The sequence below is a fragment of the Ascidia mentula genome, chromosome 1, assembly GCF_947561715.1.
Source record: "Ascidia mentula chromosome 1, kaAscMent1.1, whole genome shotgun sequence".
NCBI classification, from domain to species: Eukaryota; Metazoa; Chordata; class Ascidiacea; order Phlebobranchia; family Ascidiidae; genus Ascidia; species Ascidia mentula.
Window position 1 is genome coordinate 2,602,505 of NC_138566.1, and position 26,531 is coordinate 2,629,035.

Genomic DNA, 26,531 nt, shown 5'->3' on the forward strand with positions numbered 1-26,531 from the left:
ATGTGGATGCCACTCCACAAATTCCTTGCGCCAACCCTGGTACATTCTGTGTTCAATGCTCGAATCAATGTTGATATATTTGATTTTTTTGACCACACCGGGATTTGAACGCGGGATATCCTGGCCACGAATCCCGATCAGGTTTTGTGCTTGGTATTTGAGTCGGGCGCTTAACCGATGTTGCCAATCGCTCGCCCAAAGACAAACTAAACAGAAGGCAACATCCACTCTGGCGCCACAATGTGGGTAGACATAAATCCTCTATTTTGTCACTAGAGTTCAGCAAAGAGTTTGGACCAAACTTAATGAACAAAATCTCACAATAGTTTTACTGAATTCTGCAAAACTTTTGAAGTTTATTTTAATCGAACAACTGACGTTTCAGTTTACAATCATAAATGTACGGAAGTGGGAAATCACACGCAAAAGTTTTCGCGAAACGGCGAACTCTCGTTACTTCCTTGTGACGTCATAAAACTGTGATTGTTGCCAATTGTTACGTAATATTGTTTCAGCGGCGACAAACCGGCTGCAAATAGAATTCAGTATTTTAACGATCGATAAACATTTCGAAATCCAATCCAATCGGACAGAAACGCGCTGTTAGATTCGAATACCCTTCTATTTCACATCTTGTTTTAACACTCCTGCATAGTTCTACATTAGGATAAACTTACTTGAATCAGCGTCGCTTGATTCAAAGCAAGCGAATCTTGTTTCCACTTCGTCATCCGAACTTGATCTTAACAACACAAAGTAACGTTTATTAAACACTGGACTTCCTACAATTACTGCAAGGGCCAATAATGAAGCCAATAAACGACATTTTTAAATTCTACGGCTTGTCAGACGTAACTCACGACCATTCGTAGCTTCGACACAGAATCAACCTGTGTTTTAGTGGTTAAGATCCTCATTTTTTATTATCAGGGGTCATTCGTGAACGCCTATCGACAGAAGGTAACTGAATAAAGAAAGTAGATGACGTAATACTCGCCACCGGTAAACCAGGTCACTGACACGCAATCGGGGAGAGGAATTAAATGTTTCTGAATATTTTACAGAACAAAATTTACATTAAAAACACACTGTCTATGATACGTGATCCCCTACGTATATGTGAAGGTTGCCTGACAAGTTGTTCATTTGTGCACCAGTGTACCTTGGCCACAATATACCCCGTGAAACCACTGAGCTCCTGTAGCTCAGTTGGTAGAGCGTTGGCCCTGGTTAGCCCAGGGTCGTGAGTTCAAACCTCACCGGGAGATTGATTTTTCAAATCTTCAGTGTCTTCCTTTCCATATCTTGACAACTTTAACTCCAGTATTTGCTCCAATATAATTAACGAATGAATGAAACCTATCTTTCCATATGCGTATTTAATCAAACTTATTTTGAAATATGAAACTTACTCCCACGATCTGTTCTTGGGGTGGGGAGGAGGAGGAGGATTGGATGATTCTGCTTCATCAAGAGGAGCATTAGGATTTAAACCATAATATTTAGCGGGTGAGCGAGCTGCAAATAAAATAGGGGGGTTCTTCTAGTGATAATCGATTTAACTTCAATAAATTGTGACATAATTCAACACAACTGCAATAACGAAACCCTGTCGCATATTTTTGGAAATAAATGTAATATTTTATTAATCAAACAGATTAAAAATATTTTTATGTTGAATTCAAACCTTTTCTCGATTCTTTGATCAAATCAGCCATTTGTCCAATTTCCTCTTTAATGTCGCTCCCAGAAGAATCACTAACAACAATAACGAAAATAATACAGTAAAATGTAGTAATTAATTTTATACGATTGCTCGTTTAAGGCGGAAACCAATAAATATAACAAGTAAGATCGCTCCGTAAAGGCCTTTACAGTTTACCAGTCTATCTTAGCCACAATAATTGCAATTGCAAAAGCAGTATGACAAAAATGATATACACAGAAAGGTATTTTTACATGCTGTATAAAAGCCCCTACTCACGACCAAAGTATGGGTTCCGTTTGCTTGCTGGTGTTTGATGTTGGAGGTTGAGTGGGAGTGAGTGGAACTATTTCGAACTCTTTCGAAGGTTCTGACAAGCAAAATATCCTGATGACGACATGGTAACTTACAGAAGAACTTTGCATTATCAAAGTATTGCAAATTGTACAAGTGCCATGCCATTGTTACACTGTACATTACAAGCAGTGTTAATATCATGACAATGTAAACTAGCACATCCTCAAAGTTCATTGCACAAACTGAAACAGTGCAGGGTTTATGCTAATTAAGTTCAATCACACACCTTTGTTTCTGGATTGTGCGTCATGTGACGATTCTTGTGAAACTTTGACCAAAAACTCTTCCCACCGCTGCTCGAATGGCTACAGGAAAAAATTATGACAAGAAACCTAACCATCATTACAAATTAGTTTTTTTTTCTACTTTAAAGCCAAGTAAGTCATCTTCATCTTTCTCATCCACAACATCCACTTGGTGGCGCTGAGTAGGTAAGTTGTCAAGGTCATCGTTACCATGCCAACTGTAGCTAGGTAACCTGATGGTGGCTGGGGCAGATAAAGAATTGTTGTCGTGGTGATTTAAAAGCCCTGAGTCAGCATTTTTAGATAATGATCTTGTTTGGCTGCTGTGATACCCCGATGTGTGGTGTAGAGATCCATGTTGTTGTGGTGTGCTGACATCTACATTAAGTAACAAACTTAACTTCCATATAAACTATACACTTTTGAATTAAAATGGTTACAAATCAAATTACAGTACTTTAGCAATTATGGATCAGTGGCTGGGAAAATTTAGGGTACATTTATGCCAAATGTCACAATCTGATGAAACCTACCGACTGTTGCCATGCTCGTTCTGTCTTCGAAAGGTTTTCCAGTATTGTGCATTGGACTAACATTTACTGTTCTTTTTTCACAATCTTGCAAAGATGATGAATCTGCAAGTGCAATTAATTATAAATACAACATCTACACTTCAAAGATATTTTTAACCTCAGCAATTGAAAAACAAACCAGAATCTGAAGATCGATCCAAATACAAACTGGAATGTTCCTGTCTATCACCGTGAGTTTCTGTAATGGTTAAAAAATTTGAAGGTGAGTCTTTTGTTGGAAAACTCTCATATAGAATATTGGTTATTGAGCATGGAAAGAGTCTAAACTTTATATCAACAGTTGCTATATATCACAACAAGTTACACAACACATATCACAACAAGTTACACAACACATATCACCACAAGTTACACAACACATATCACCACAAGTTACACACAAAAGTTAGTACAATGGAATAATAAGCACCAAGCATTAAAACGGTAACTAATTGGATACCATTTTTTGGTTCAGAATGTTCTGCTGCAACCTCCGAACAACTATTAAGCCAAGCTTTCAAGTGATGAACCTTTTTTGAAGCATGTTCTGAAGAGGGCAATTCTAACTTTGATTCTGAAGGTTTACATGGAGTTGGTCTCTTTGGTGAAGACTCTGCAGGGAGTTTAGTGGTGGTTTTGTTGCATGAATGAAATAAATTGGATTCTACTCTGGGAATAACATTTTACCACATTTGATACAACAATTTCCACCTGGCCATCTTTGGGTCTTACGCCAGAATATATATTTCCCACATTAAAATATCAGCTTTTATTGAAGAACAAATATTATATTTTATGCTGCATATTATAGTGAATGTCACATTTCAACTAACTTAAAAAACAAAAAAAACCAACATGTGGACAAAAGTAACATCATAACAACAAAACAATTGGGTTATGTTAAAATTTATTTGCATTCAAGGAAAACTACCTCCTTTGAAATCTTCGTTAGAAACTGGTTCACTTTTGTGGATGCTGAATGATTTTTCAACGTCTAAACATATTTTTACCTGAAAACTACAAACCAATATGTGCACTAGTTTAATTGGTTGTGTAAGTAAAATTGCATAAGGCTTATACTGCATCACTGAAATTTGTCCCAGCTTGGTAATATCCAAAAGGCATTTGCTTCAAAATTCTTACCTAGTATTTCAGGGGATGCATCACAATTGACAGACACATGATCATTTTTTGCAACCACTGAAGCTGTTATCATCCTACACAACTTCACTTTTTCCTTTATTAGTTGTGTTTGACTAATTGCTAAACAAATTAAATTGTTTTTTTAATATGAATCTTGCAAGTGGAGACTCTTCAAACATTTACAACAGATTTGAGAAATCCAACCTGGCTCAAAGAACAGATCATCAGGGCCATGTGACTTATCTCCAGCTTTTCTCTTAAGCTTACGGTGACATGCTCTTAGTGGGGACACCTTGAAGTTCACCTTGTTAAATGAAACAATATGTTGCCTTTGTTGTATATGAGGCACATAATTAAATAATGCGAATAGAACTGAATTGATTGCATTTAAAAAAAATCCACGTTTTTACATTTGGCCTACCTGTTGAAACAAAGTTTCACTTTTGTTTTCGCAAATTGTCTTTTTTGCACCTGGCGATTTTAAATGGCTTTTCAGTTGTTTGTAAAACTTTTTGGTGTGCAACTTTTTAACTTTAACCATACTAAAACAGCAGTAATTTACGTCAAAATATATAGTTTGCACAGTAACTTTCACAAATTTAATATTTTGTTGTCTGTTGCCGTCCTTCTCTCATCCGACCGCCAATTCTGTGCTAAAATAAAGTGCATGTGATTCTGTGGCGAGACGGTTGCACTCTTCGCTTGACCGATCGTTCTAACACGCTGTAGCGCTACGTGTTCCAGCTATAAACTTGTTTTTTTTGTACACACCCTTAAAATTTCAAATAACAACGTAATAAGATGTGGCTTGTTTACACACAAGAAAGTGACTGATCCAGCTAGGCTGCAATGCTTGGGCTGCGAAGCCTATAAACTCAATGGTTGTTTACACACAGTAACTTGTTGCAAGCTGGAGGTGGTGGTTTAAACCATCTAGTTACAAAAGCAAGCCACAAGAAAAGTTTTGACTATGAGTGAACGCTTTCCGTAGGCAGTTCCACTGCTTTTTAGAAAAAACAATTTGGAGGTGACATGCAATTGCAGCGGAAACCCAGTCTTTACCACAGAAATCCCTTCAAATGACAAAAAGTATGTAGGCTATTTACGTAGCTTTGGCAACAAAATGTGGTAGTAGCTAATTAACCTTATTAACCGGCAAAAAATTAAAAAGGGTTCAAAGTAGCTTATGAACCCTGATGTGTGTTGAAAAAAGTATAATTATAGAGGACGGACAATTGGAACAATGACTACAATTCCTTGAGAAACAATGGACCTGAAATGAACTATGGACTATGGCTTTGTTGTGTTGATACCGATGCTTTAAACATTCAGTTCGCTTTGAAAGGAAAAAAAGATATGAAACCTAATACACGACTTGTTCATTTTATCAACAGGTGCACACCCTTTGAACAGGTGGAGTCTAAGCGTACAGGTTGTTTTGGCCTGAGACTTGGCAAGCTTCTGGTGTTTTGATACACATTTTTTAAATTTACTTACATGCAGCTGTTGTTTCTGAAGCAATATGTTAGCTTAAGGAGGTCTTAAAATAAATGTTTTTCGTTCAACTTGTTTTTAGTTTGTTTTATAGTTTGAAAGTTTGGTGATTATAAAATACTTTTTACCCAAGTATGTCCGACATGGATTCAGACGAATCATCCAACGATGACGATGAACTATTTATCTGGAGGCACAGAACAAAGTTTAACATTTTAAAGCTGTTGCATGAATGCAGCGACGCTCAAAGCGAAGATCTGGAAAATGTGGAGCAGCAATTTGTTGCTTTATTTGATCAAATAAATGAAATTAAATTTCTTTTACAATCTGCTGAACATCGGGCCCGTTCTTTTGATATTTTAATTGATCGATTAAATAAACTGCAGTCAGTTCTAAATAATATGTACAGTAAATTTCGTGAACTTGTATTACTTGGGGGTTTCATGAAACGGGAGATTGGTGCCTTGAAAGTCATGGTGAATGACATGATGCAGACATTGAGCTTCATGAAGATCTTGTGGGAGGAACGTGATGCAAAACAACAGGGTCATGGAAATCATGAAGAGAGTAATGAAGCAATGTTTGGGAGCCAGGTGTATCGTTTTGCGTGGAATAGGCGCTGGGAAATAATTTTTTTGGATGAAGCAGAAGATGTGAGCAATGAAAATTATGGGGGAGAGCATGACACAGAAGATGGGGCCTATGAAAATCCAAGGGGTTGCATGAAGCGGGAGATTGAAGCCATGACAACCATGGTGAATGACATGATGCTGACATCGAGGATCATTAAAATCTTGGGGGGATTGCATGTTGCAGAAGAAGGAGCTCACGGAACTCAAAGGGGATTGCATGTTGCACAAGATGGAGGTCCCGAAAACCAAAGGGGATTGCGTGTTGCACAAGATGGAGGTCCCGAAAACCAAAGGGGATTGCATGTTGCACAAGATGGAGGTCCCGAAAACCAAAGGGGATTGCGTGTTGCACAAGATGGAGGTCCCGAAAACCAAAGGGGATTGCGTGTTGCACAAGATGGAGGTCACGAAAACCAAAGGGGATTGCGTGTTGCACAAGATGGAGGTCCCGAAAACCAAAGGGGATTGCGTGTTGCACAAGATGGAGGTCCCGAAAACCAAAGGGGATTGCATGTTGCACAAGATGGAGGTCCCGAAAACCAAAGGGGATTGCGTGTTGCACAAGATGGAGGTCACGAAAACCAAAGGGGATTGCGTGTTGCACAAGATGGAGGTCACGAAAACCAAAGGGGATTGCATGTTGCACAAGATGGAGGTCATAAAAATGAAGGGGGGGAGCATGGAGCACATGATAAGAAACATGATAGAATTGAGATAAATTTGGGATTGGTTGAAGGAAGAATGCATGGCAGGCCAGCAGTTGCAGCCAATTTTTGCATCATAGGTGTTTTTTCCTACGGGGTGTACAAATTATTAAATTCACCTAACGTGGTCCAAGCTTTGGCCGATGGAATAATCCAATACGGAGGACAAATCATAAGATTTTGCAAAGGTAGCTTAATGATTGAATTCGCCGCAGATAAAATTGACTCGATGGAAAAAATCAAGGAAATTTTTAAATCTGGGGAATTGTTCAAAAACCTTCCAGGCGATGCCCGACTTAATTGCAAAGTGCTATGGGAGAAAAATAAAGAAATATCCCAGAATACGTGGAAATTCATGACAAAAAAAAGTAAAGAAAAAGCAAGCAAGCCAGTTGGCCTGCAGCAAATTGAGGTAAAATATATTTTTCCATGTAAAACCTGAAATTGTGTTTGTTAAACGGTGTGCGCAAAACACAACAAGGGGGTCTGGAAATAATTACCATGTCATTACTGCGACGAAATGAAACGAATCATTTTTAAACTTATTTATGGAGTACAAATACATTGTCATGTAAGCACTTATTTGTTACAGTTTTCAAGTGAATATGCGGATTCGGGAAAAGAAACGGCAGATTCATTTGTTCCAGTACAAACCTTTGATGTCCGTCTAGGTGAACCTTTTCCACATGCATCTGGTGATACAGCAACGGAATGTAGCTCACAGCAATGGAATGTAGCGAACTTGGCTGAATTCATGAAAGTCATTGTTAACCCATTTGAAGAAATGGGTGCCGTTGTAAAATCCATAAAGAGTGGAATCATCGTTGAAGTCGTTACGAGCGACATTGAAGTGGAAATGCTCCTGCTAGAGAGTTGTGAAACTGGGGAAATACTCGAGAAAATTAATGATCAGCTCGACGAGTTCAATGACACGCACAACGAAAAAGTGGAAAAGTTTAAAGCGATTGAAGTGACCGCAACCAACACCACGCTGATGACGGAAGAAAACTTCGATGTTGCAAAGGAAGAGTGCGCTCAGAACTTGAAAGAAACGGTGAAGAAAAAGGCTTTGCAACCCTACGTGGTAAAGTATATTTTTCTACATTTTAGTGCCTTCCCACACAGTGTTTCATTGTTCTGTTTTATCGTTCGCATCCTCATTGTGTACGGGGGTGTTTCGTTACAAATTCCTTGCACGGCGACAGAATACCCAACTGTAACCTTAGTAGGTGCTTTGTCAGTTTCTGTGCAAATGATTTCAATAAACATAGGAGGTTTAATTAAACTGAAAAGTTGTTCTTATTGAACAGCCCACCCATCACAGCACATGGAAGACAATAGTAACGCAGACACACCTACCATTAGACGACGATGATTTTAAAAAAGACACCAAGGTAGTGTAGCGTATTGTTGCTTACACTGACAAATTATGGTCATCTGATTGTCTTTGAACTGAATTTAGGATCCACGAACGTTGGAACGAACCCCAGAAAGCAAACTTGACTTGGAAGAAGAATTTTCTCCTCGTGAAGAAACGGATGATGACGATGCAATTACACTGGAAGAGGAAATAATTGTCCAAAGTATGTAGAATGTATTGTACCTAAGTTGGCCAAGATGTGCCGAACTTTTGGCATGCTAAGTTTTGTTGAACTTTGTACAGGTATTGATGAAAACCTTCTAAACATTTCTGGAAAACGGTTTGAAAAGATTTTCCACAAGCTTTCTAAGCAAAGTAGAAACGAATTTTCTGGAACTCTCACCAATTTCCGACTTTTCTTCGCCACCCGTCAACAAACACAACTTCGTGAGATGAACGACAAATTCTGGGCAATGCTGGAAATTGAACCTGGTGTCACCACTGCTGATCTTCGGGAGCAAGCTAAAATCCTTCAAACCATCGCATTCACCTGGAAAGACGTTGAAGAGTACGAAGAGCAGGAGGAAGAGGTGGTGGATGAGAGCAAGATTTATTGCGAATCGGTCTTGTTCTACGACATGGCCGCAAGACGAGCGGAGAGCGAAAATCGTGAAAACGAAAAATCCGCTTGTGTTGAAGAAATAAGAAATATCTATCAAAATGTGAAACGTGGGGATTTCCCCACAGCAGTTGAATACGTCACTTACATAGAAAACAAATATCTGAAGAAATAATGACTCAACAAGAAATGTATATCCCTTACTGTATATAAAATTGTTACGTGCATGGTACTGACTTTGTCCTTGCCCCCTGCTGTACATAAACAAGCTGATTGCGCTTATCTTAGCGCTGCCGAAGACCTAAAACAAATTCCTGTTTTGCTTAACAAACTGAAACTGTTTGGTCCTGTTTTTTTCATGCATTGTGTATTTCTGTGTTTTCTTTGCCATTGAATGACCTTTTGTTGTAGAAGTCAATTTTACTTCGTCGTTGTAGTGGTCTTTTGATAAATGTAATTAAAAGCAATTTTAATAAAGACTTTGGTCGTTATTTTGTATGCCAAGTCACGATTGTTGGATAAAACTCGTTGAAAGCACTGCACAGCATTTCAACCTAAACAAATTAAGCAACAGACGGCTTTTGGGTGTGTTCGGGTGACGAAAACCAACTGGTTCCGATAAATCAGCTTCGATTGCCGACTGCTGCACAGTGCTTGAGACTAATGCACTCGCGTCAGACTCATTTAAATGGGCGTTTCTACCAATGACGTATTCACCGTTGCAAAGTCGATTTGTCTATTGTGTGGCGATGAACAACTCATTTTCCCAGCGCACGCGTGTCGTTATCCCCATGCAAAGCGTGTAATTATCAAACGCGCGCGTCGACGTTTGTTTTGTTACCGAAGGGGGAAAAAATCGGGCGTCGCGATTCTGGGTAGCAGCGTCACACCGCAGGTCAGCTGACAATCGAAGGTCGCGCGTTAGCATTCGAGTATTACATCAGTTGTGCGGGGCCTGAGAAAACGGTCTTTCAGAGTGGATAAGACTGCGGTAAAGTTATGGAAGCGTCGGCACCAATCATAGTTGGCCTTCTGGTCGGAAGCCTTGTGTTAACTTGCATGTTGTCTTTGTGCGTTGCGAAGATTTTCGGCAAAAAGAAGAACGAAAAAGATCTGGAAAGCGATGAATCGGACTTGGACAGTCCTGAAGGTGCCAGGAAAGCTAGGAATACCTCAAGAATTTCCCCGAACACAGTTTATAAACCCACAGTGTTGGCCACTGCTCTGCCTTCAAGACAGCAATTTGTCAATTTCCCAAGGAATGCAACTGGTTATGTTGTTCCCAACGATTCATCGTCGACAAACACGAGCGGATCGAGTGGATCGCCGATATCGTCAATATCGCGGGCTCATATCGTTCCCACTTCGGGGTCACAACCACAAAGAGGTAAATAAACTTTCTTTATATGTTTACATTTACGCTAAATTTCGTTTCAAAAACACTCGTTTGCGCACAGCGACTGACTTTTTAGATTTTCTCATATTAAACCTTACAAAATTATTGTTTCGAATTCAACTAAATTTTTGAAATACGCTGATATGAAAAAGATCTTTATTTTATGGTTTTCCACATTAAATGTGCTTGGGAACATGTGACAGCTTATGCACTGTGATTGCAATCTGTTTATACTGCTTGTAACGTTATCGTTACTGAAGGAATATCTGTAACATTTTGTCACGTAGAATCACACATAGTTCCGCATTAGAAAAATGTTTAAAGCAAGTTCAATAACAATTGCGTCATTTCACCGTTTGATTTTAAATTACCTGCTGCTGTTCAAACGAATCGACTCCAATTTGCGAAATCGCGAAATTGCTCTTAAATCGTCACGTACAGAGATTGAAAATCAACGCCCGAATCTTTCGCCTGTCATTGCGTAGCGGTTTTTTTCCGTCATCGACCTCGGAAGTAACCGTAATTTGCACCCGGGTCGATCCCAACTTAATGTATTAATATCGGTTAAAATTGACGAATCTGTGCGATTGATGGTTTAACAAAACAGCACACTGTTTTGCATTGAGTTGACGATATGTTCCATTCATCTTCGTAATATTTTGTTGGCTTAAACTACGTTGACGTTTTGACAGTTTATGGAGAGCTCCATTAAACGACTTTTTGGTGCTCAAAATGATTTGGTTGTATGAGGTTGTAATGCAAACCATGTTTTATTTTAATCAATGCTTAAATGAACGTTACGCTAATTCTTTATGATAAACTCTTGTTTAAAGATAAAAGCCAACGGTTTAAGTCTGCAATTGAACTTAAATATTCTTCACTTGATAATGATACCTGTTCTGTTCGTTTGTCTCTTGCTGGATACAGCCAGTATATGATTTCGTACTGATGATGAACACAGTTTAGTGTTTGAAACGTTTGCCTCTCACATGCTTATCAACAGGCTAAGAGGTTTAGTTTTCATCTTAATACGCTTTCGAGTATTTTATGAATAAACTTATATTTTCAGCATGTTACAACCGGGAAACGATACCAGCCGTTCCAGCAACCCGCCAGCAAACGTTCGCTCCGCCAGCGCTATCTAGAAAGAAGCCTCTATACAAAAGCGTGCCGCACAGGGGCGCTCTCGTCCCACAAGAAATTGCCACCTCGAGATCTGGATTCCAAAACTACGGTTACTCGTTCGGATGAGAGCATTGTACATACACGATTTTATGATTTTTCTTTGGTTCCCGAATGACTTTCCTTGTTTCAAGGTCAATTAGTTGTTGAATTTCATGCACTAAAATAAATAACTGCAAAGCAACAGCCTTAAAATTGCTGTTACGCAACTTGTATAAAAATGATGAAATTTAACTCAATTGTTTTCTCAACAACTGAACATTGTGATGTATCAGCGCAGTGAAATATCTGCGCATTTTTTGTCTTGTCATGCTGAATTGCGTGCTTTTATAAATAAAATCAACGTGTAGAGTTGGTGTTTCTTCATGTTTCTTTAAACTCTTGTTGAAAGCGCTTCTTAGCACAACACACTTCAAAGTTACTCTCGTTAAGATAAGATAAAATAGAAATTGTAAAAAATTTCAAAAAAACATGTGTTTACAAGCAATGCTATATAGTTCACCTAAATAAGTTTTATGAATTAGGAAGGACAACATATTTGAACTTTTCCTGGTTTGTGTGTTTGCTGTTAAAAGTGATTTTGTGTGGTTTGAAACCAACACAAAAATATTTTGAAAAATATCTGGTTTAACCAAAAAATCTTAAAAGTCCTCACTGCAAATTTTCTTACCACGAAACAAGTTACGACATTTTAAGGCAAACAGGTCGTTAAGAAACCATGTTTACCCTCGAATAAACATTCTCCAAGAAACGTCGTTAATCAGGTCGTTAACTTGACTCACATAAGCTCCATCATAATCTGTGACCTTCCAAGGAAATGCCTTCTACTGAACGCTGGACACTTTTGCTGTAAACGCTGCTATAGAAAGGCTTTCTGGGGTCCTATTTACGTTCGACCTTTGTGACGTTGTCCCAAAAACATCGAAAATCAACCAGAAGTTTCATTACAATATGTGTACACTAATTACCATCACATGGAAACTGAATTAGTTCAGCAATCAAAATTACAACACAAACTTTAAACCAGTCAAACGTAGAACGGTATAGAATTCGGTCAAATATGAAAAATTTTGCCGAGAAATCGAATGATCTGTGAAGAAAAGGTCGTTGAAGAATATTTGGAAATGTGGAAATATCGACATCACAACGTAATCCGGTAAAAATATTCGGAAAAAAAGCAAACCAATATTTGCAATTGCAAACGGCAATCGCAAAAAGTAAATAATGACCGCGTTCGAATGCAATTCAACCACAAAAGCCGTTGTGTGACGTCACAATCACCTGTTTGCTTTCCTTTTGTGTCCAATAAAACAGGTCATTATTTTAAGAACGATTGCACGAGATTTTATTGGCGACAGGTCGTAATATTGTCGTAAAGTGCGTTGTTCCTGAGTTATGATGTATCCGTTGAACATTATCTAAGGGTGGGGTAGCTAAGTTTGGAGCCAACCTGGTCCGCAGGTAGCGCAAGACTTGTTGCGTACATGAGCGGCAGTGGTCTCAGTCGAATTGATTGACGACAAACTTATGATGTTTTTGTTACAATTATGCTTTTCAGTCTACATGTACATATTTGAATATGTTGAAAACAACTTTTTGTGCATTCAGTTGATTAGAATTAAGTAAAATTTTACCATGAGGAGTGTGATAGCAGTGCTTTGTCTTGTGACAATTTCGCTTACCATTAATTCGGCAACAAAACTTTATGAAGGGTAAGTAGCGTGTTGTAAAATTCCTCATTGTTTCAAGAATTGTTAAAGTAGCATTGAACCATGGCGCCCTCTATATAGCCATGTATTGAACAGTCTATTACAAAAAATTTTTGAAATGCTAAACAAAAAAAGATTAGCAAGAATTTATATAAAGACTATTTTTTTTAACTTTCTGTAATATTTTCTCTAATTTTTTCACATTTTTGCAGCGATCAAGTTTGGGTTGTGACCCCAAGAACTGAGGAAGAACTAAAATTCGTCGGAAAACTTGTGAACACTCCACAGTACAAGGTTTTTGTCCAACAAATTCACCTCCTTAACTTAAGATATATTTCAATTTATAGAAACGTCTGTTTTTTTAATGTCCCGCTAACTGATGCTTTGTATCAGTTCTTTCACGCTTGTAATTTCTTTGCATATGTATATACTATTGCCAGCAGTAATTTATCATCGTTTAAATCAGTGTTTTTCAACCTCTTTGAGCCACGGAACATTATTTTTATCATAATAATCGTGCGGAACACCAAATTGTTGGAAGTACTGCGGCATTGTACTTAACCAGCAACAGACTCGCGCAATTACATTCTTATCATTACAAAACAAATCTTATTGTTACACAACATTGGAACATTGGTGATAGTGGATGATTACTTTCATAAAAAAGCGATTTTTGACCAGTGTTCCACGGAACATCAGTTAAACTAATAAATTTCTTGCGGAACACTTGGTGATCTTTCACGGAGCACAGGTGTTCCGCGGAACACCGGTTGAAAATCACTGGTTTAAAACATTAAAATCAACAAGTCCCAAAGTGAAAGTTAGGCATTGTTTGTTTGTCAAACGGTTTTGATGGTCTCATAGTTGGATCCATGGAAAGCGGCGCGTTCAGTGAACCAAGACGCGCACTTTCTGGTCCCCTTCGGCGAAGTCGAAAATCTCGAACGAATTCTCGAACAAAACGGAATCAAACACAGAGTTATGATCGGGAATGTTCAACAAACGATCGACCAACAATCATCCGCACGGGAGCGCAAAAGAGCCAATACGCGAGCGACGAGTATTGGCAACTTTGACTACACCATCTATCACACAGCGGATGAGGTCGGTGCATAACATACCGTGTGGTTTTGATGTAATTTCACAAACGTAAAAACATGTGAAGACAAATGTAGACTCGGGGACTTAAACTATGTCGGTACAAATTAGTTTATCCCGAAACTTATACTTGCACGAAATGTTTTGTTTAATTCTAAGAAAATCACACTTTTAACTCAAAAGTTTAACGGTTAGTTTTGTCGTTTAGTTAAAGCAATCGACAAATATTAAATGATAAAAGAATCGCCGTTGGTCATTTAAACTTTGCAACACAATACATCAATCGATAACTGTTAGGTAGTTTTCCAAGTTGAGATTTGTTGTAAGTGAACATATTTTGTGGTGTTAGAATTTAGTTGGTATTAACGTTCGTATTTTGTTGAGGTGCAAACGTTAAACCAGTTAACCGGAAAAATGAGTCTGTTAATTTGAAAGTTTTTTTCATATTTCACCGTTGCTTTTAGGTTTACCAATGGATGGATTTCGTGGAACGCGACTACAGTTTCGTCACAAAGCTTCGACTCGGTGTGACGTATCAAGGACGACCGATATTCGCTCTGCACTTCGCGAAATCTGGAACACCCGGAAAGAGGGCGATTTACGTTGACGCACTAATACATTGTAGGGAATGGATCACCACGGCAACCACTCTGTGGACTTTCAAGCAGGTTTGTCGGGAAGTTTACTTTGAAATGTCCATAATTTTTTGCTATCACTGTGCGTTTTCATTTTTTTCAAACCTCGGCAACTAACAGACAAATTCTTTGCTGACGCTGCCAGGTATATTTATAATATAAAAAGGATCTTTTGGCGAAAATTCTTGATCCTGATGAAGGTTGTTGTATGAAAACCAAAATGTGGCAACAAATCAATAAGAATTGCAGAAGAGCCTTTTGTGTCAAAAAAAACAACATTTAAAAAATAAAACTTAACAAAGATATGTTTGAACAAGAACACACTTCTTTCTCGAAATACACAAGCCTGATTTAGCAAGTTGTAAATATATTACGTAATAAATATTGGGGACTCGGAAATCCTGAATGTTAAACTAACAATACATTAAATTCAGCAACGCAAGCTCGTGATGGTGGTAAACACACTCGCGCATTGTGAGTTTTACGACATAACCCAATAGGAACAATTTCGAAATGTGCTGGTTAGTCTCGCCCCCTGTGTATAGCTATATAGGAGTTTCTATGAAGCATGTTTTGCAAATACTCATTGTCCACTTACATTCACTTGGTTTCGTGGTTGATACCCTAATGTGGAACTATGTTTTTTGTAGAATCGATACGAATCGGTGTGTACAAATCAATTGTGTTTGTCACGCCTAGCTTTTGTCATTTTGCGACGTAAACCTTGTATATCTCAACACAATGAAACACAAAGTACTTATTGCTGTGCTGCTGACTTACATGAACGTGTGTGCAGATGTTGACCGACCCTGACTACATGCCCATGTTGAATGATTACGACTGGTATTACATTCCTATGGTCAACGTTGATGGATATGTTCATACTTGGGTAAGCAATAGTATAATATGTAACAAATTATTGATGTTTCTACCAATGATTTGAAACCGTTATACAACATCGACTTGTTAAATGTTCTGGTTTTGATTTCATTTTGAAAAAGCAACATTTTTGCGTCTGAATAACTTTTTTTATTTTATTTTCGTCAATAACACTTCCAAGTGCTTAGCAGAACACCTATGAAAATGAGAACCACTTGGTTTGCAACACTTTGTTTCGTGAAATCATATTTATTTAAGAAATCCCTCTTGATCAATGCAACCGTCAAATTAAATAACCTTGTGTTTTGCAGAATGGCAACCGCTTGTGGAGGAAAACGCTTAGCGCGACCGCCACTAGCGCGTGCACTGGAGTTGACGCAAACAGAAACTGGGATATCGAATTTTGGTCAGGTGATTAGCGACCCATTCATGCGTAACAGTAAATTACTAATATTTAAGGTCCCTTGTCAGGTGATTAAAAACCAACCATAACGTTTTAGGATGTACAGGTTTCTACGTTTTACAGACGCAAATATCGACCTGACTGTATTGTGGTGTTTTACCATATTCTAAATTTGCACATACGATTTCTATGGCGGGCAGACATAAACGCAAAACCTTCCGGCACCAAAAAATTATTATTTATTCTATTTTAAGTAATTAGGTCTTCGTTTTGGACACTACTATATAGAGTTAGTCCAGTCGTTAATTCACTTTTACTTTGGGACAGTTCTACTTACTTTGTATAGAAAACGCAGAAGTGTTATAATGCTTTCGCACAGCAAAGCAGGATCGTCCAATACACTGGCCTTTTCTATTTGTCGATCTCAGCTCTCGCCTTGACTGCAATGCCAGTGAACTTTACATTGTACAAAATTAGTAAACAGGGTTTCTTGTCGATAAAAGAAAATTGCAGACGATTTCACTCATCAAACAAACTCATGAATTACTTGTCAGGGGAGGGTTCGAGTCCACGGCCTTGTGACCTCACCTACCACGGCCCCATGCCCCACTCGGAACCGGAAGTACGTCATCAGGCAGATTTCATTATGGAGAAAAAGGACCACATTGAAGTTCTGCTATCTGTCCATTCCTATTCACAACTACTCCTCTACCCGTACAACTTCGCACTGGACGCTCATCCGGATAATTCAAAACAACTGGTCAGAATGTGTGCAGTTTTTTTTAGTCAATGTTTCATAAAACGAAGCTCCTATGTACAAAAGTCTTTTACAAGCTAATCCGCGCACAGACTACGTCTACATTGAAAACTAGATTTAAATTTTTTTTTTTCAGGATGACGTGGCCAAGGCGGTCACGGAAGCAATGTTTGACGTCCACGGAAAAGAGTATATCTACGGACAAGGGGCACAGACTATTTGTACGAAAAACTCGTTTTCTTATTGTCTTTGGTCTGACTGTAGTTCGTTGGGCAACAGAATGTGTATTAAACTGATCAAAAAAGACCAATAGTTTTACGAAGAACTTTTAAACAATTAATACTGTACCTTTGCACAATTGTTCCTTCAAATGAACATTACAACACTACCAATTGTTTTATTTCTATGACGTCATAATAGGCCCTTGTTTCTCAAGTCACTTTCGAATGTTTCAGATGTCGCTTCCGGTGTAACAATGGATTGGGCGAGAGAGAAGGCTGACATCCCATTGAGTTACACTTACGAACTGAGAGACACCGGGGAGTATGGATTCCTTTTACCACCAGATCAGATTGTTCCAAACGGCGAAGAATTCATCGCTGGGCTGAAGGTTCTGGTACAGGAAGCACAGAAACCTGTTGACCCTGGTGAAGGGTCTTTTTAAATTTTTTATACACTGGTTGTAACTTTCCTTTACGTAATGCAGTGTGCGACAAAATTAAGATAAACTTTTCCTTTAATCACAATATATTGTTTTCGGTTCGAATAACTTATGCTGTTCGAAGGTTCCAAAATGTGCTTTTTTATAATTTATAAGAAAACAGTTTGGTCGAAGTGTCAACTTATTTAGTTGTTTTGTCATTTTTATCAAAACCCAATGAGAGCACAGTATGTGTCGGATGTTTTTTTGGCTTAACTGGGTTTGTTAATTATTTGATTTTGTAAATATCACAATGATTACAAATTAACAAAAATTTTGGGCACTTTTGTAAAAATTTCTGTCAATAAACTTTTTGTCGAATCCAAAAATTTCAACCATTTGTGACAACCATGGTTATTAATATATTAAGAGAACACGAAAACTTGAATTGGTTTAACTCAGTATTTCTTAACTCCGAGTCCTTGGACTCGAGTCCGCGAATAGTAGTAATGAGCAATGACGTCACGGATGTCAAATAATGGACTGTTTCACCTGTGTATTATATTAGGTTGTCGCTCGAGATTTGAAGGTCGTGCAAAGCTGAGAAGGTATAAGGGTACAAACACGACAGTAACAACTGTATTATGATAACACAAGCAAAAACAAAACAAAATACACCATTACGTAAAACATCACAATGCAAAAGGCAACCATTGCTAACTTGAGGTTTTTCGACTGGCCTTATGTTTTTGTGCAGTGCAAGAAGGGACTAAGAGGATCTTGTTTTACAACGGTTGCCTGGGCCTCAGGTCTGACGTAGTGGTATCAACGTAAAGGAAATAAAGCCAATAATGTTTTTTGACCGATCAAGTACAAAAATAAAGCGATCGCATTGTTTTGATAAAAAAAACGTCTTTAAACTTTTCACTAACGTTTAAAATTTCAAATGCAAAAAACTGCTCTCGGCACATTTCAGCATTGGAAAAAACAAATCTATAATAGTTGAAAACTACGTCGTCCCATTGTTCCATTTGTCGCTCACGTGACGCGCTAAAACTCGAACCGCAGCAAGGAACTCCTCCCCCGTCGGAATTATTTGATCTGCGGGCAGAAGGAATCCGTACTCTCCTGTGTCTCGAAGTTCCATTGTATAGTTAATGTCAATCTGTGCAGTAGCTTGGGTCCAATCGGTGCTAATCCCTGAAGAAACGTCTGTTTCAAAACAACAGGTTTGTTTAAAATGAGAGAAGTCGGAAATATATGCAATATTCCATGTTTATTATCAAAGATTTGAAGGCTTGTAAAGGTAAAAATAATCCGCACAAATTATCCTAGTGTTTGTTTGCAGAAATGTTGTTGTTAATTAATTTTTTATTGTCCTATTCAGTTCAAAGTGTGCCATCAGCAATTACACAACTGAGTGTGTACGACTGGACTAACTCTATATAGTTGTATCCAAACCCACGACCTAATTACTTATAATAGAACACAAATTGTTTCGGTGCCTGAAGGTTTTGCGTTTATGTCTGCGTGCCATAGAGATCGTATATGGAAAATTTCAATTTTCATGTGAAACAAAAACTAACAGATGGTTGTTTTGTTTACACCTAAACGTTTGCACTGGTGGATCAAATGCAGACGTGACTGCTTCAGAGTGTTTTAGAATTCTCCGAAAATGTTAACTAGCCCTAACATGCGATCAGAAATAGCTATAGTTGTGAGTAAAAGTTAAAACCCAACTCACACATAACTTCTGCCGCAGAGCCCCACGTGTAATTCATCCCGTGTGTGTCGAATATTGCCTTGCTCATCGCCTCAGCCGTGCTGTTCTGCAATACAAACAGCTGGTGGTCGTGCCCACGAACTTTGGTTAACGACACAATTCAAGTTAATGTACTGCTGTGTACCGCACACAAATCAACCTGGGTCTGCCAGTATCTCAACATGGGAGAAAGTTACCATTAGATAATATATGAAAAGGCATTGCCTAAATTAGGCTCCAATTACCGAATAAACCACACAATAAACAATTCCTCAATCTAAGTAATTCCAACAAACAACAAATAATACGCCAATAACTAAGTATTACTATGGCCAGTATCATGCACAAGCATTTAAAGTTTCAACCTAAGGTTCAAAGTCTTGGTCAACCGCACGATTTTCTGTGTATCTGTTGCCATAACAACGAACCTGTTCTTCGACGTTGGGAGGGTATTCCCCCTCAGCGAAATTGTAAGGAAAAATAATGACTTGTGCGTACGAGTGGACGGTTATCAGCGCCTTGATCGAATTGTTGTGAGCGGCGATAAAGCGTGCGCGATGACGCACTTCCGGTTCGGATTCGGCGTGAGTTCCGTGAAATAGAGACGAACAAGGTTCATCGCTGCTAGTTGCACTTTCGACTAAAAATTCAAACACGTTGTGGCTTCCTGTGTTGCCAGAAGTTATAACAATATTTATTCAAACTACAAAAACAAATCCAGAAGACACACCCTGTCTGCAGCTTTGCAATATTATGGCTTTTTTTGCACATAAATCCAGAATAATTTGCAATTTTTAGTATGTATTAGCTCGCATTAAAGACTAAAACGGTTGACAAAAGGGAGTTTAGGAAAGTTGATTTAAACCACTTCACCCACCGTCCCAGTGATTGTCCCAATTCCGATTTCCGTCCGTCCCCACACACCGGGAATTCCCCCCGCTTAGAGTTTTCCTCCACATACGGTTGTTGGGGTCAGCCTGGATGGGAAACTTTTCCATTAAGTTTACGCGATACTAGCAACGTTTTAGATGGGATTTTTGGAATAATTGGATAAAATGAATGAAAAAACATTTTATTTACGTTTCATCAACGTTTTTATCGATCGCAACAAACATCATATCACATTAAAGATAAATTTTAGGCGGGTTGTTCTTGAAAGCATAACGTCGACAAACAAATTATTTTTTCATACAGATGTTCTCAGTGGGCATTTTTGTTTTTCTAGTAGATAACACAATAATCAATATCACTTTGAGAAGATGGAATTTAATTTTGAAACGTTGTTTATTTTGCTTGTTATGGACGGACAAATTGATTAGAATTCGGACCAACCCAGGTAAATATGTAACCATCAACGTTGATCATTGGGATGAAAATCCAATCCAGCTCATCCAGCATCCAAGAGTTAACCGGGTCGAGCAACATCTGCATTCACAAAAAAGATCATTATTTCTGCTGGAGAAACTAAATTTATTCAGTTTATTCAATAATTTAAGGCTCTTCTGGCAAAAAAAAACTTGTTTGGACGACGTTTCGGTCGTTATTCAACAGACTTTCATCAGGACAAGTGAAGTAAAGAAGGGCCTTAAATTATTGAGTGATATTCCTGGCAGCATCAGTAACAAACTGGCCGAGTTTATATTTATTACCACTTTAAAACGATGAACAAAACCAGTATTTATGGATGCGTGTTAACGGATTAATGCATGCGTACGATTAGTTATGGACGGAAATTTATTTGTGTTCATACAGCAGAAAGTTCTGGTTCACAAACACACTTTCACTGTCCGTTTTATTTTCAGTTTACGTACGAGGATCGTATAATGCTTAAGTCGGCCACAAACACGAGTTAATTTAAGCTGACATGCGAGCAAACGCTCTCCCTTAAAAGAAACTAAGATTCCGCCGGCGCAAAGTTTGTATACGTGGGCCAGGCCTAAGATGCTAAAGCATTAGATGCATTAATTAAAGACGTATCAACACGTCACATTGGTTCGACGAAGCAAAAATACCCAAACTTAACACATATTTAATGCAGCACCTGGCACCTTACCTCTTTGAATGCAAATATAGTAGCAGCTGTTGCAATCCACTCCCTGCAATGAATGAGGGCATCTATATATACGACAGGCTTCTCGACGCCTGCACTGCTCTGCTTGGATATTTTGAGCGCGCTAATGGGACGTCCCTGGTAGGTGATTCCCACTTGCATCTTCGTGACGTAATCAAATTGCTGTGCGGCCAAGTCCAACCAGGCTTCTATCTAAACATGAACAATTAACAGATGGCTCGAAAACCCTTTCGGTTTTGTCTGCTGTGCTTATGACAACTTTTACTTTTTTTAATGAAAATTTAGTATGTTTTGACTTTAATTACTTTTATTGAAATTATAACTTATGAATACAAATTTAAAGCAGCATGTAAATTGTTCAATCTCCATAATACGCAAACTAAGCGCTTCAGCGGACGACAGTGCGCATACAAAAACTTATGTTGGCATTGTTTAGTACAACAAGCCCCATGTCACCATACCCACCAAAAACACCGCATGAAAAGTAACTTTGTTGGGTGTTTTCGTTGTTTGTGACTGAAGTTAATGTTACTTTTCGACTCTAACCTCATCAGCCGTGTGATAAAGCGAATAATCGAAATCCCCCAGATTCGTAACTCCAGCTCTTCTCGACTTTCTTCGTGAAGTTTGTGAATGGATCAAGCTTTGAACGTCCGATATCATGATGTTGTGCTTTAGACCGCTCTGATCGAGATAAGCTTCCGTCGACGGCAGAAGTTTTTCGGGAACTAATACGTCAGTGTAGGGATGAGATGGCAACGCGCTTTTCCAAACGTCAAACTGGAGGAGAAAATACCATGTTTGTTTCTGTTGTTTGGTGATTATAGCAATAAACAGCAAAAGAATCAACGCCTATTGCAAGGTACCAAAAACTAGCTTGAAACCAATAGTGACGGCTCGGGTGTCACTTGAACCAATACAGAAGCAATTGAACCACAATCACCAGTGAGCCGCTTATTCGGTAGTTTGTGGTACAGGAAAAGACACCCGAAGGAATAAAGTTGACGAAAGAGTGCAACATTAGTGGAAAAAATTTTGCCTGTCAAGTTATCCAACTATACCAGACACACCAGCCACTATAGCTGCACTGGTAAAACTTCACAGGTCGAATCAATGTACACAGTCTGCAGCTCAGTAATTATTATGACATATTTGCTATCGTGCTGTCATGTAAAGTTACTACACAGTATTAAAATCATAAGTGTACGTCAGTTAGCTTCACACTATACGCGTTTCTGTGGGTTGTTAAACATGATGTCCACTACCAACATAGCCGCGAATTTATAACCATAAAACTATAACGTACAGTTTTGAATTTGTTTTTTTTTAGTTTTGACTGGTTGTAAATAGCAAATGTTAGGTTAAAATACACCTTTATTGTTTTACATTGTCGGAGTTTCGTTTTTAAATGACCCGCAAAACGTAAAAAAGTAGCAGATCAGTTTTTATTTGCAACAAATAAAAGGTAAATACATTATTATCCTCATTACGGTGTGAGCGGATTTAAATCGCAGGGCGATTGTGAATTCTTGATTCGTGGAAACCGCTTGAAATTCTAACAAAACCGTTCGACCCGACGCCGATCTGCATCGGTTGTCGTGGCCGAGTGGTTAAGGCGACAGACTAGAAATCTGTTGGGCTCTGCCCGCGCAGGTTCGAATCCTGCCGACAACGCTTTTTTTCGACTTGCCTCGGGGCTGCTTCGAAGCAATGAGTTGACCTTGTTTGCGTCGTTTTCGGATTCTATTGAGATTCGAAACACTTTATCTCTGTGAAGAATACAAGAAATATGTTTTTACCTTCAAAATATAAGTTTAATGACCGATTATGTTTTTCATATAACATACTCAGAGCCAGTGCTTCGCAACCTGTAAAAAGTCCCTTTTCAACCTACATCACACTGTTAAATTTGACACAATTTGTAAGAATGTGTTTACATAAATGCATTGTGGGTGGGCGCAAAAGTTCGGTGTAGCTTTCGTGGGCCCGGATAACCAGGGTTCGAATCCCGGTGTGGCAAAAAGACACCATAGTACGTTGGTTGCGGAACACTGCTCTTGGCTATTAAACGTGTGAGCATAAGGTGGACGCTATCTAAACCCAGAAGATTAACATATTCTTCGCTATCTTTAATGTTTGTGTTTATTTTTGCGCTGCTTTAAGGTTAAACTTAGCTGTTGCATTCAAATACGAAAGTAATCTTGTTTATTTCACAGATAGCAAACCACGACCAAGGGTTGAACGCCCGTCAACGCGGTACTATACTTTATCATCAGCAAATACAGCACACACACACTCACACGTTAGGTAAACATTAAACAACTTACCCATAAGCGAATGTGCAGAACACGAAGCTTGTCAATATCAAGATCTTCATTGTCTTTCTTCTCAATAAGCCTCGGAATTACAAAGCGGACTCTGTCGCTCACTGTGCAGGTTCTAGTGTAAGCTCGCTAAGCCAAATTGAAAGGCCTTTGTGTCGGTTTTATGGCAATTCCGTTTCAAGATGTAGTTCGGCTTCACAGCTCATTAAACACAGAGGTCTTTCACATTAGGTCAATGCGCTATTTTTACTTGGATTCTTCACAGCGAAAGAGAAATAAATTATCAAAAAACAGCACTGGATGCGTTCTCTAATACGGCACGTATTACGGCCGTGGAAATGTAATCATATTTGATATCTACGTGCCGATATTTAAACTGACACCACGGGTAATTAAGCGACCATTCATAAAAACGGGCGCGCGTTGACCCACAGAGGATAAGCTATTTACTCTTATTTATTTGTTCACAAACATCTCACGTCTCATTTCATCCACACGGGCCTCGTAACATTGTTTCAAAGGTGGAGTCAGAGCTCCATTTTTAATATCGATCACGACACAGTACAAACATTTGAGCAATAAACCAATCGCCGCCTACCCTAAGTTTCGTTATATTTAGGTGGAAGTTGTCGAAATATTAACCCACAAGGTCATTTACTGTCCTTGACTTTCTACGACAACAAAAGACCGACGAGGATCCAAATGCACCAAAAACCGCGTATTTTAATTAAAATGTTGTAAAGATTGGTCCATAATAAATTGTTACTGAGGCATGTTTTGTTTCGGAATACTGCTCTTCTGGCTAACTTTATTTTATCGACGTTTCTCGCCGTTGTTTATGTGCCACAACATTGTCCACATTGCTTGATTCGTATTTCATACCTCCTGATGAAGGCTGCTGCCTAACAGCCGAAACGTCGATAAAATAAAGTCCGCCAGAAGAGTAGTATTTAGCAAATAGTTATGTTAATATATGTTAATGTATTCTTACAAAGACGCTCAACAAAACAATGTACTGCTTAGTAATCTTGTGGCATTTTACCAATCGCTAATTAGTTATCTTCGGAGTAACAAAATAACTACACTTGTCTGAAAGTAGTTCGCGTAACGCTTCGAATTCCAACGCGATCACTGTTATCAGCAATGTTTACACGGTGGAATGCGATAGCAAAAACGATCCGCTGTTTCTCTTCGTTGAGACGTACACAGTTTTAACTTAACTGGCGCTGTGTCTAGTGTCAGTTAGTTTATCGTTTCCGTGTTTCGAGCAAATACTAACTTTTCTGAAATTGACATCGAGAAAGCATTTGAAATTCCGACGAGAAGCAAAAACCTTTCAAAAACTCACGCAAACGATTCCCTTCTCTTGATGCACTGAAGTCAGATTACTCGAGCAGCAAGCGGGCGGGAACTTTATAGTCGTCAGCCATTCAGTGTTTGCTTTCGTCTCCAATTTAACCAAGGATTAAATCGATTCTGCGGCCACGGATTTATTGTTTGCCGTTGCTGTGGCCTCCACACTGCGCTCAGTTATCGATGGCTTTTCAATCAAACTTTGAGACAGTTTATATCTGCCAATCTGTGTTTTTTACATCCTGTTGCTTGTGCACCGTTTGATATTTCTTTCATGTGGTTAGTTGGCCTACAATAAACTCTTTTATTAGGGACACATTTACAACAGCTTGGGTTTGTGGTCACGAGACGCCTAAGCAAAACTTTTGCTGTCATCGAAAAAAACTTTCATTTGCCCATACTGACATAGTTCAAGTTATAAGAGTAGGTGGTTTTTCGGGTGGTATAAACGTGTAGTAAAGAATAAATCCTAAACCCTTTCAAGCGACGAACCATAGTATCGCCAATGTGGCGTGGAAGGTTTTTCTTCGCTTTGTTTAAGCTGAAACTATTTTGTTTATAGGCCTAATTTACATACGAGTTGGCTCAAACGAACTTGTGAACTCGTACACAGCATGTTTCAAGACTGCAATGAAATAAACCTATCCCAGACCTTACAGGTAACGATGACCGAAAACCACATGGTCGCATAAACTCACAGCATAAGTTATTTAGTTGCTTTCGAAGCTAAACCTAATTATTATGAAGTTATGAAACTTGCTTCTGCGCATAAAATTCTTGAACTACTGACATTTCCTGTTACGTAATTACTTCTTAAACTACAAATATGTTGAGTTGAAGCTTATCTGAGACTGCTTCCTCCTGTATTAACCAAGTCGTACTTAACGGGAGCCAGTTTTCGTGAAATCATGTGCGAAACAGTCAAACACTCGAACCTTTTTTAAGTGTTTAAACACTTCCGATAAGAAACGTCATGCGGTGGTTAAAAAACAACATCATTAAGATTAATTCAGCTCAAGTGATTGCGTAGAAAGTGTGCAGAGCGCGGGGCGTCACCGGAAAGGTGCTGACGTCATTTGTGTGACGATCAGATATTGGCAATGGAAAATTACACTAACTTGTCTTTACAATTAACATATTTGCAAGTTAAGGCACAATGAAAGTACAATGTTGCCATGGAATGTACAAAAATTGACATTAAATAGTTTTCATCTGCTACTTTTTCTGGTAAAAAATCCTTTCGGTCATGGGTTGGCAATTTGCACATTCTTCAAATACTTTTATTTATCGGTGATCCAGGTCCGTATAGTCATTTAATTATGCACAATAACAATAATTATTTTATTTTTTGAAAAAAATTTGAACATTATTGGTAAATTATAACGTATTTAAAAAAATTAACATCTCTTTGTATAACTATTGAACATAAAATGAAAATAAAGTTTCTAGAGACGCGGATAAATTGATATACTCTTTTAAAAATCTCTTCAC

The 26,531-nt window shown here is 38.5% G+C and overlaps 4 protein-coding genes and 1 non-coding gene across 5 annotated transcripts; 4 read left to right on the forward strand and 1 right to left on the reverse strand.

Moving 5' to 3' along the window:
• Positions 1-5,603: 5,603 nt before the first annotated feature.
• Positions 5,604-9,282, forward strand: LOC145909340 (uncharacterized). Its single transcript, XM_082996735.1, has 5 exons — positions 5,604-7,264; positions 7,445-7,936; positions 8,163-8,246; positions 8,315-8,435; positions 8,516-9,282. The coding sequence occupies exons 1-5, from the start codon at positions 5,651-5,653 to the stop codon at positions 9,004-9,006; spliced, it is 2,802 nt and encodes a 933-aa protein (XP_082852861.1). The 5' UTR covers positions 5,604-5,650; the 3' UTR covers positions 9,007-9,282.
• Positions 9,283-9,830: 548 nt separating this feature from the next.
• Positions 9,831-11,478, forward strand: LOC145917813 (uncharacterized). Its single transcript, XM_083003100.1, has 2 exons — positions 9,831-10,218; positions 11,297-11,478. The coding sequence occupies exons 1-2, from the start codon at positions 9,831-9,833 to the stop codon at positions 11,476-11,478; spliced, it is 570 nt and encodes a 189-aa protein (XP_082859226.1).
• Positions 11,479-13,015: 1,537 nt separating this feature from the next.
• On the forward strand, positions 13,016-17,805 carry LOC145909459 (carboxypeptidase B-like). Its single transcript, XM_082996853.1, has 9 exons — positions 13,016-13,121; positions 13,331-13,412; positions 13,983-14,222; positions 14,681-14,884; positions 15,648-15,740; positions 16,042-16,141; positions 16,688-16,893; positions 17,027-17,111; positions 17,346-17,805. Exons 1-9 carry the CDS (start codon positions 13,045-13,047, stop codon positions 17,552-17,554), a joined length of 1,296 nt encoding a protein of 431 aa, XP_082852979.1. The 5' UTR covers positions 13,016-13,044; the 3' UTR covers positions 17,555-17,805.
• A 734-nt stretch (positions 17,806-18,539) lies between these two features.
• LOC145917815 (carboxypeptidase B-like) lies at positions 18,540-23,740 on the reverse strand. Its single transcript, XM_083003101.1, has 9 exons — positions 23,691-23,740; positions 23,054-23,132; positions 21,910-22,143; positions 21,346-21,555; positions 20,625-20,717; positions 20,166-20,269; positions 19,721-19,916; positions 19,275-19,359; positions 18,540-18,742 (listed from the first exon to the last, which is right to left on the reverse strand). The coding sequence occupies exons 1-9, from the start codon at positions 23,738-23,740 to the stop codon at positions 18,540-18,542; spliced, it is 1,254 nt and encodes a 417-aa protein (XP_082859227.1).
• Trnas-aga (transfer RNA serine (anticodon AGA)) lies at positions 22,956-23,037 on the forward strand. The gene has a single exon. It is a non-coding gene; the product is annotated as a tRNA-Ser (tRNA).
• Positions 23,741-26,531: the final 2,791 nt, after the last annotated feature.

Excerpts from the sequence above, each read along its gene's own strand:
- LOC145917815 (XM_083003101.1), bottom strand. The coding sequence starts at position 23,740 with ATGAAGATCTTGATATTGACAAGCTTCGTGTTCTGCACATTCGCTTAT. Across the intron at positions 23,133-23,690 it reads TTCTGCACATTCGCTTATGG|AGATAAAGTGTTTCGAATCT; the intron begins GTAAGTTGTTTA and ends TATTCTTCACAG. Across the intron at positions 21,556-21,909 it reads TTTATCACACGGCTGATGAG|ATAGAAGCCTGGTTGGACTT; the intron begins GTTAGAGTCGAA and ends GTTCATGTTTAG.
- LOC145917813 (XM_083003100.1), top strand. The coding sequence starts at position 9,831 with ATGGAAGCGTCGGCACCAATCATAGTTGGCCTTCTGGTCGGAAGCCTT. Across the intron at positions 10,219-11,296 it reads GGGGTCACAACCACAAAGAG|CATGTTACAACCGGGAAACG; the intron begins GTAAATAAACTT and ends TTATATTTTCAG.
- LOC145909340 (XM_082996735.1), top strand. The coding sequence starts at position 5,651 with ATGTCCGACATGGATTCAGACGAATCATCCAACGATGACGATGAACTA. Across the intron at positions 7,937-8,162 it reads AGGCTTTGCAACCCTACGTG|CCCACCCATCACAGCACATG; the intron begins GTAAAGTATATT and ends CTTATTGAACAG. Across the intron at positions 8,247-8,314 it reads ATTTTAAAAAAGACACCAAG|GATCCACGAACGTTGGAACG; the intron begins GTAGTGTAGCGT and ends AACTGAATTTAG.
- LOC145909459 (XM_082996853.1), top strand. The coding sequence starts at position 13,045 with ATGAGGAGTGTGATAGCAGTGCTTTGTCTTGTGACAATTTCGCTTACC. Across the intron at positions 14,223-14,680 it reads TCTATCACACAGCGGATGAG|GTTTACCAATGGATGGATTT; the intron begins GTCGGTGCATAA and ends CGTTGCTTTTAG. Across the intron at positions 17,112-17,345 it reads ACAAGGGGCACAGACTATTT|ATGTCGCTTCCGGTGTAACA; the intron begins GTACGAAAAACT and ends CGAATGTTTCAG.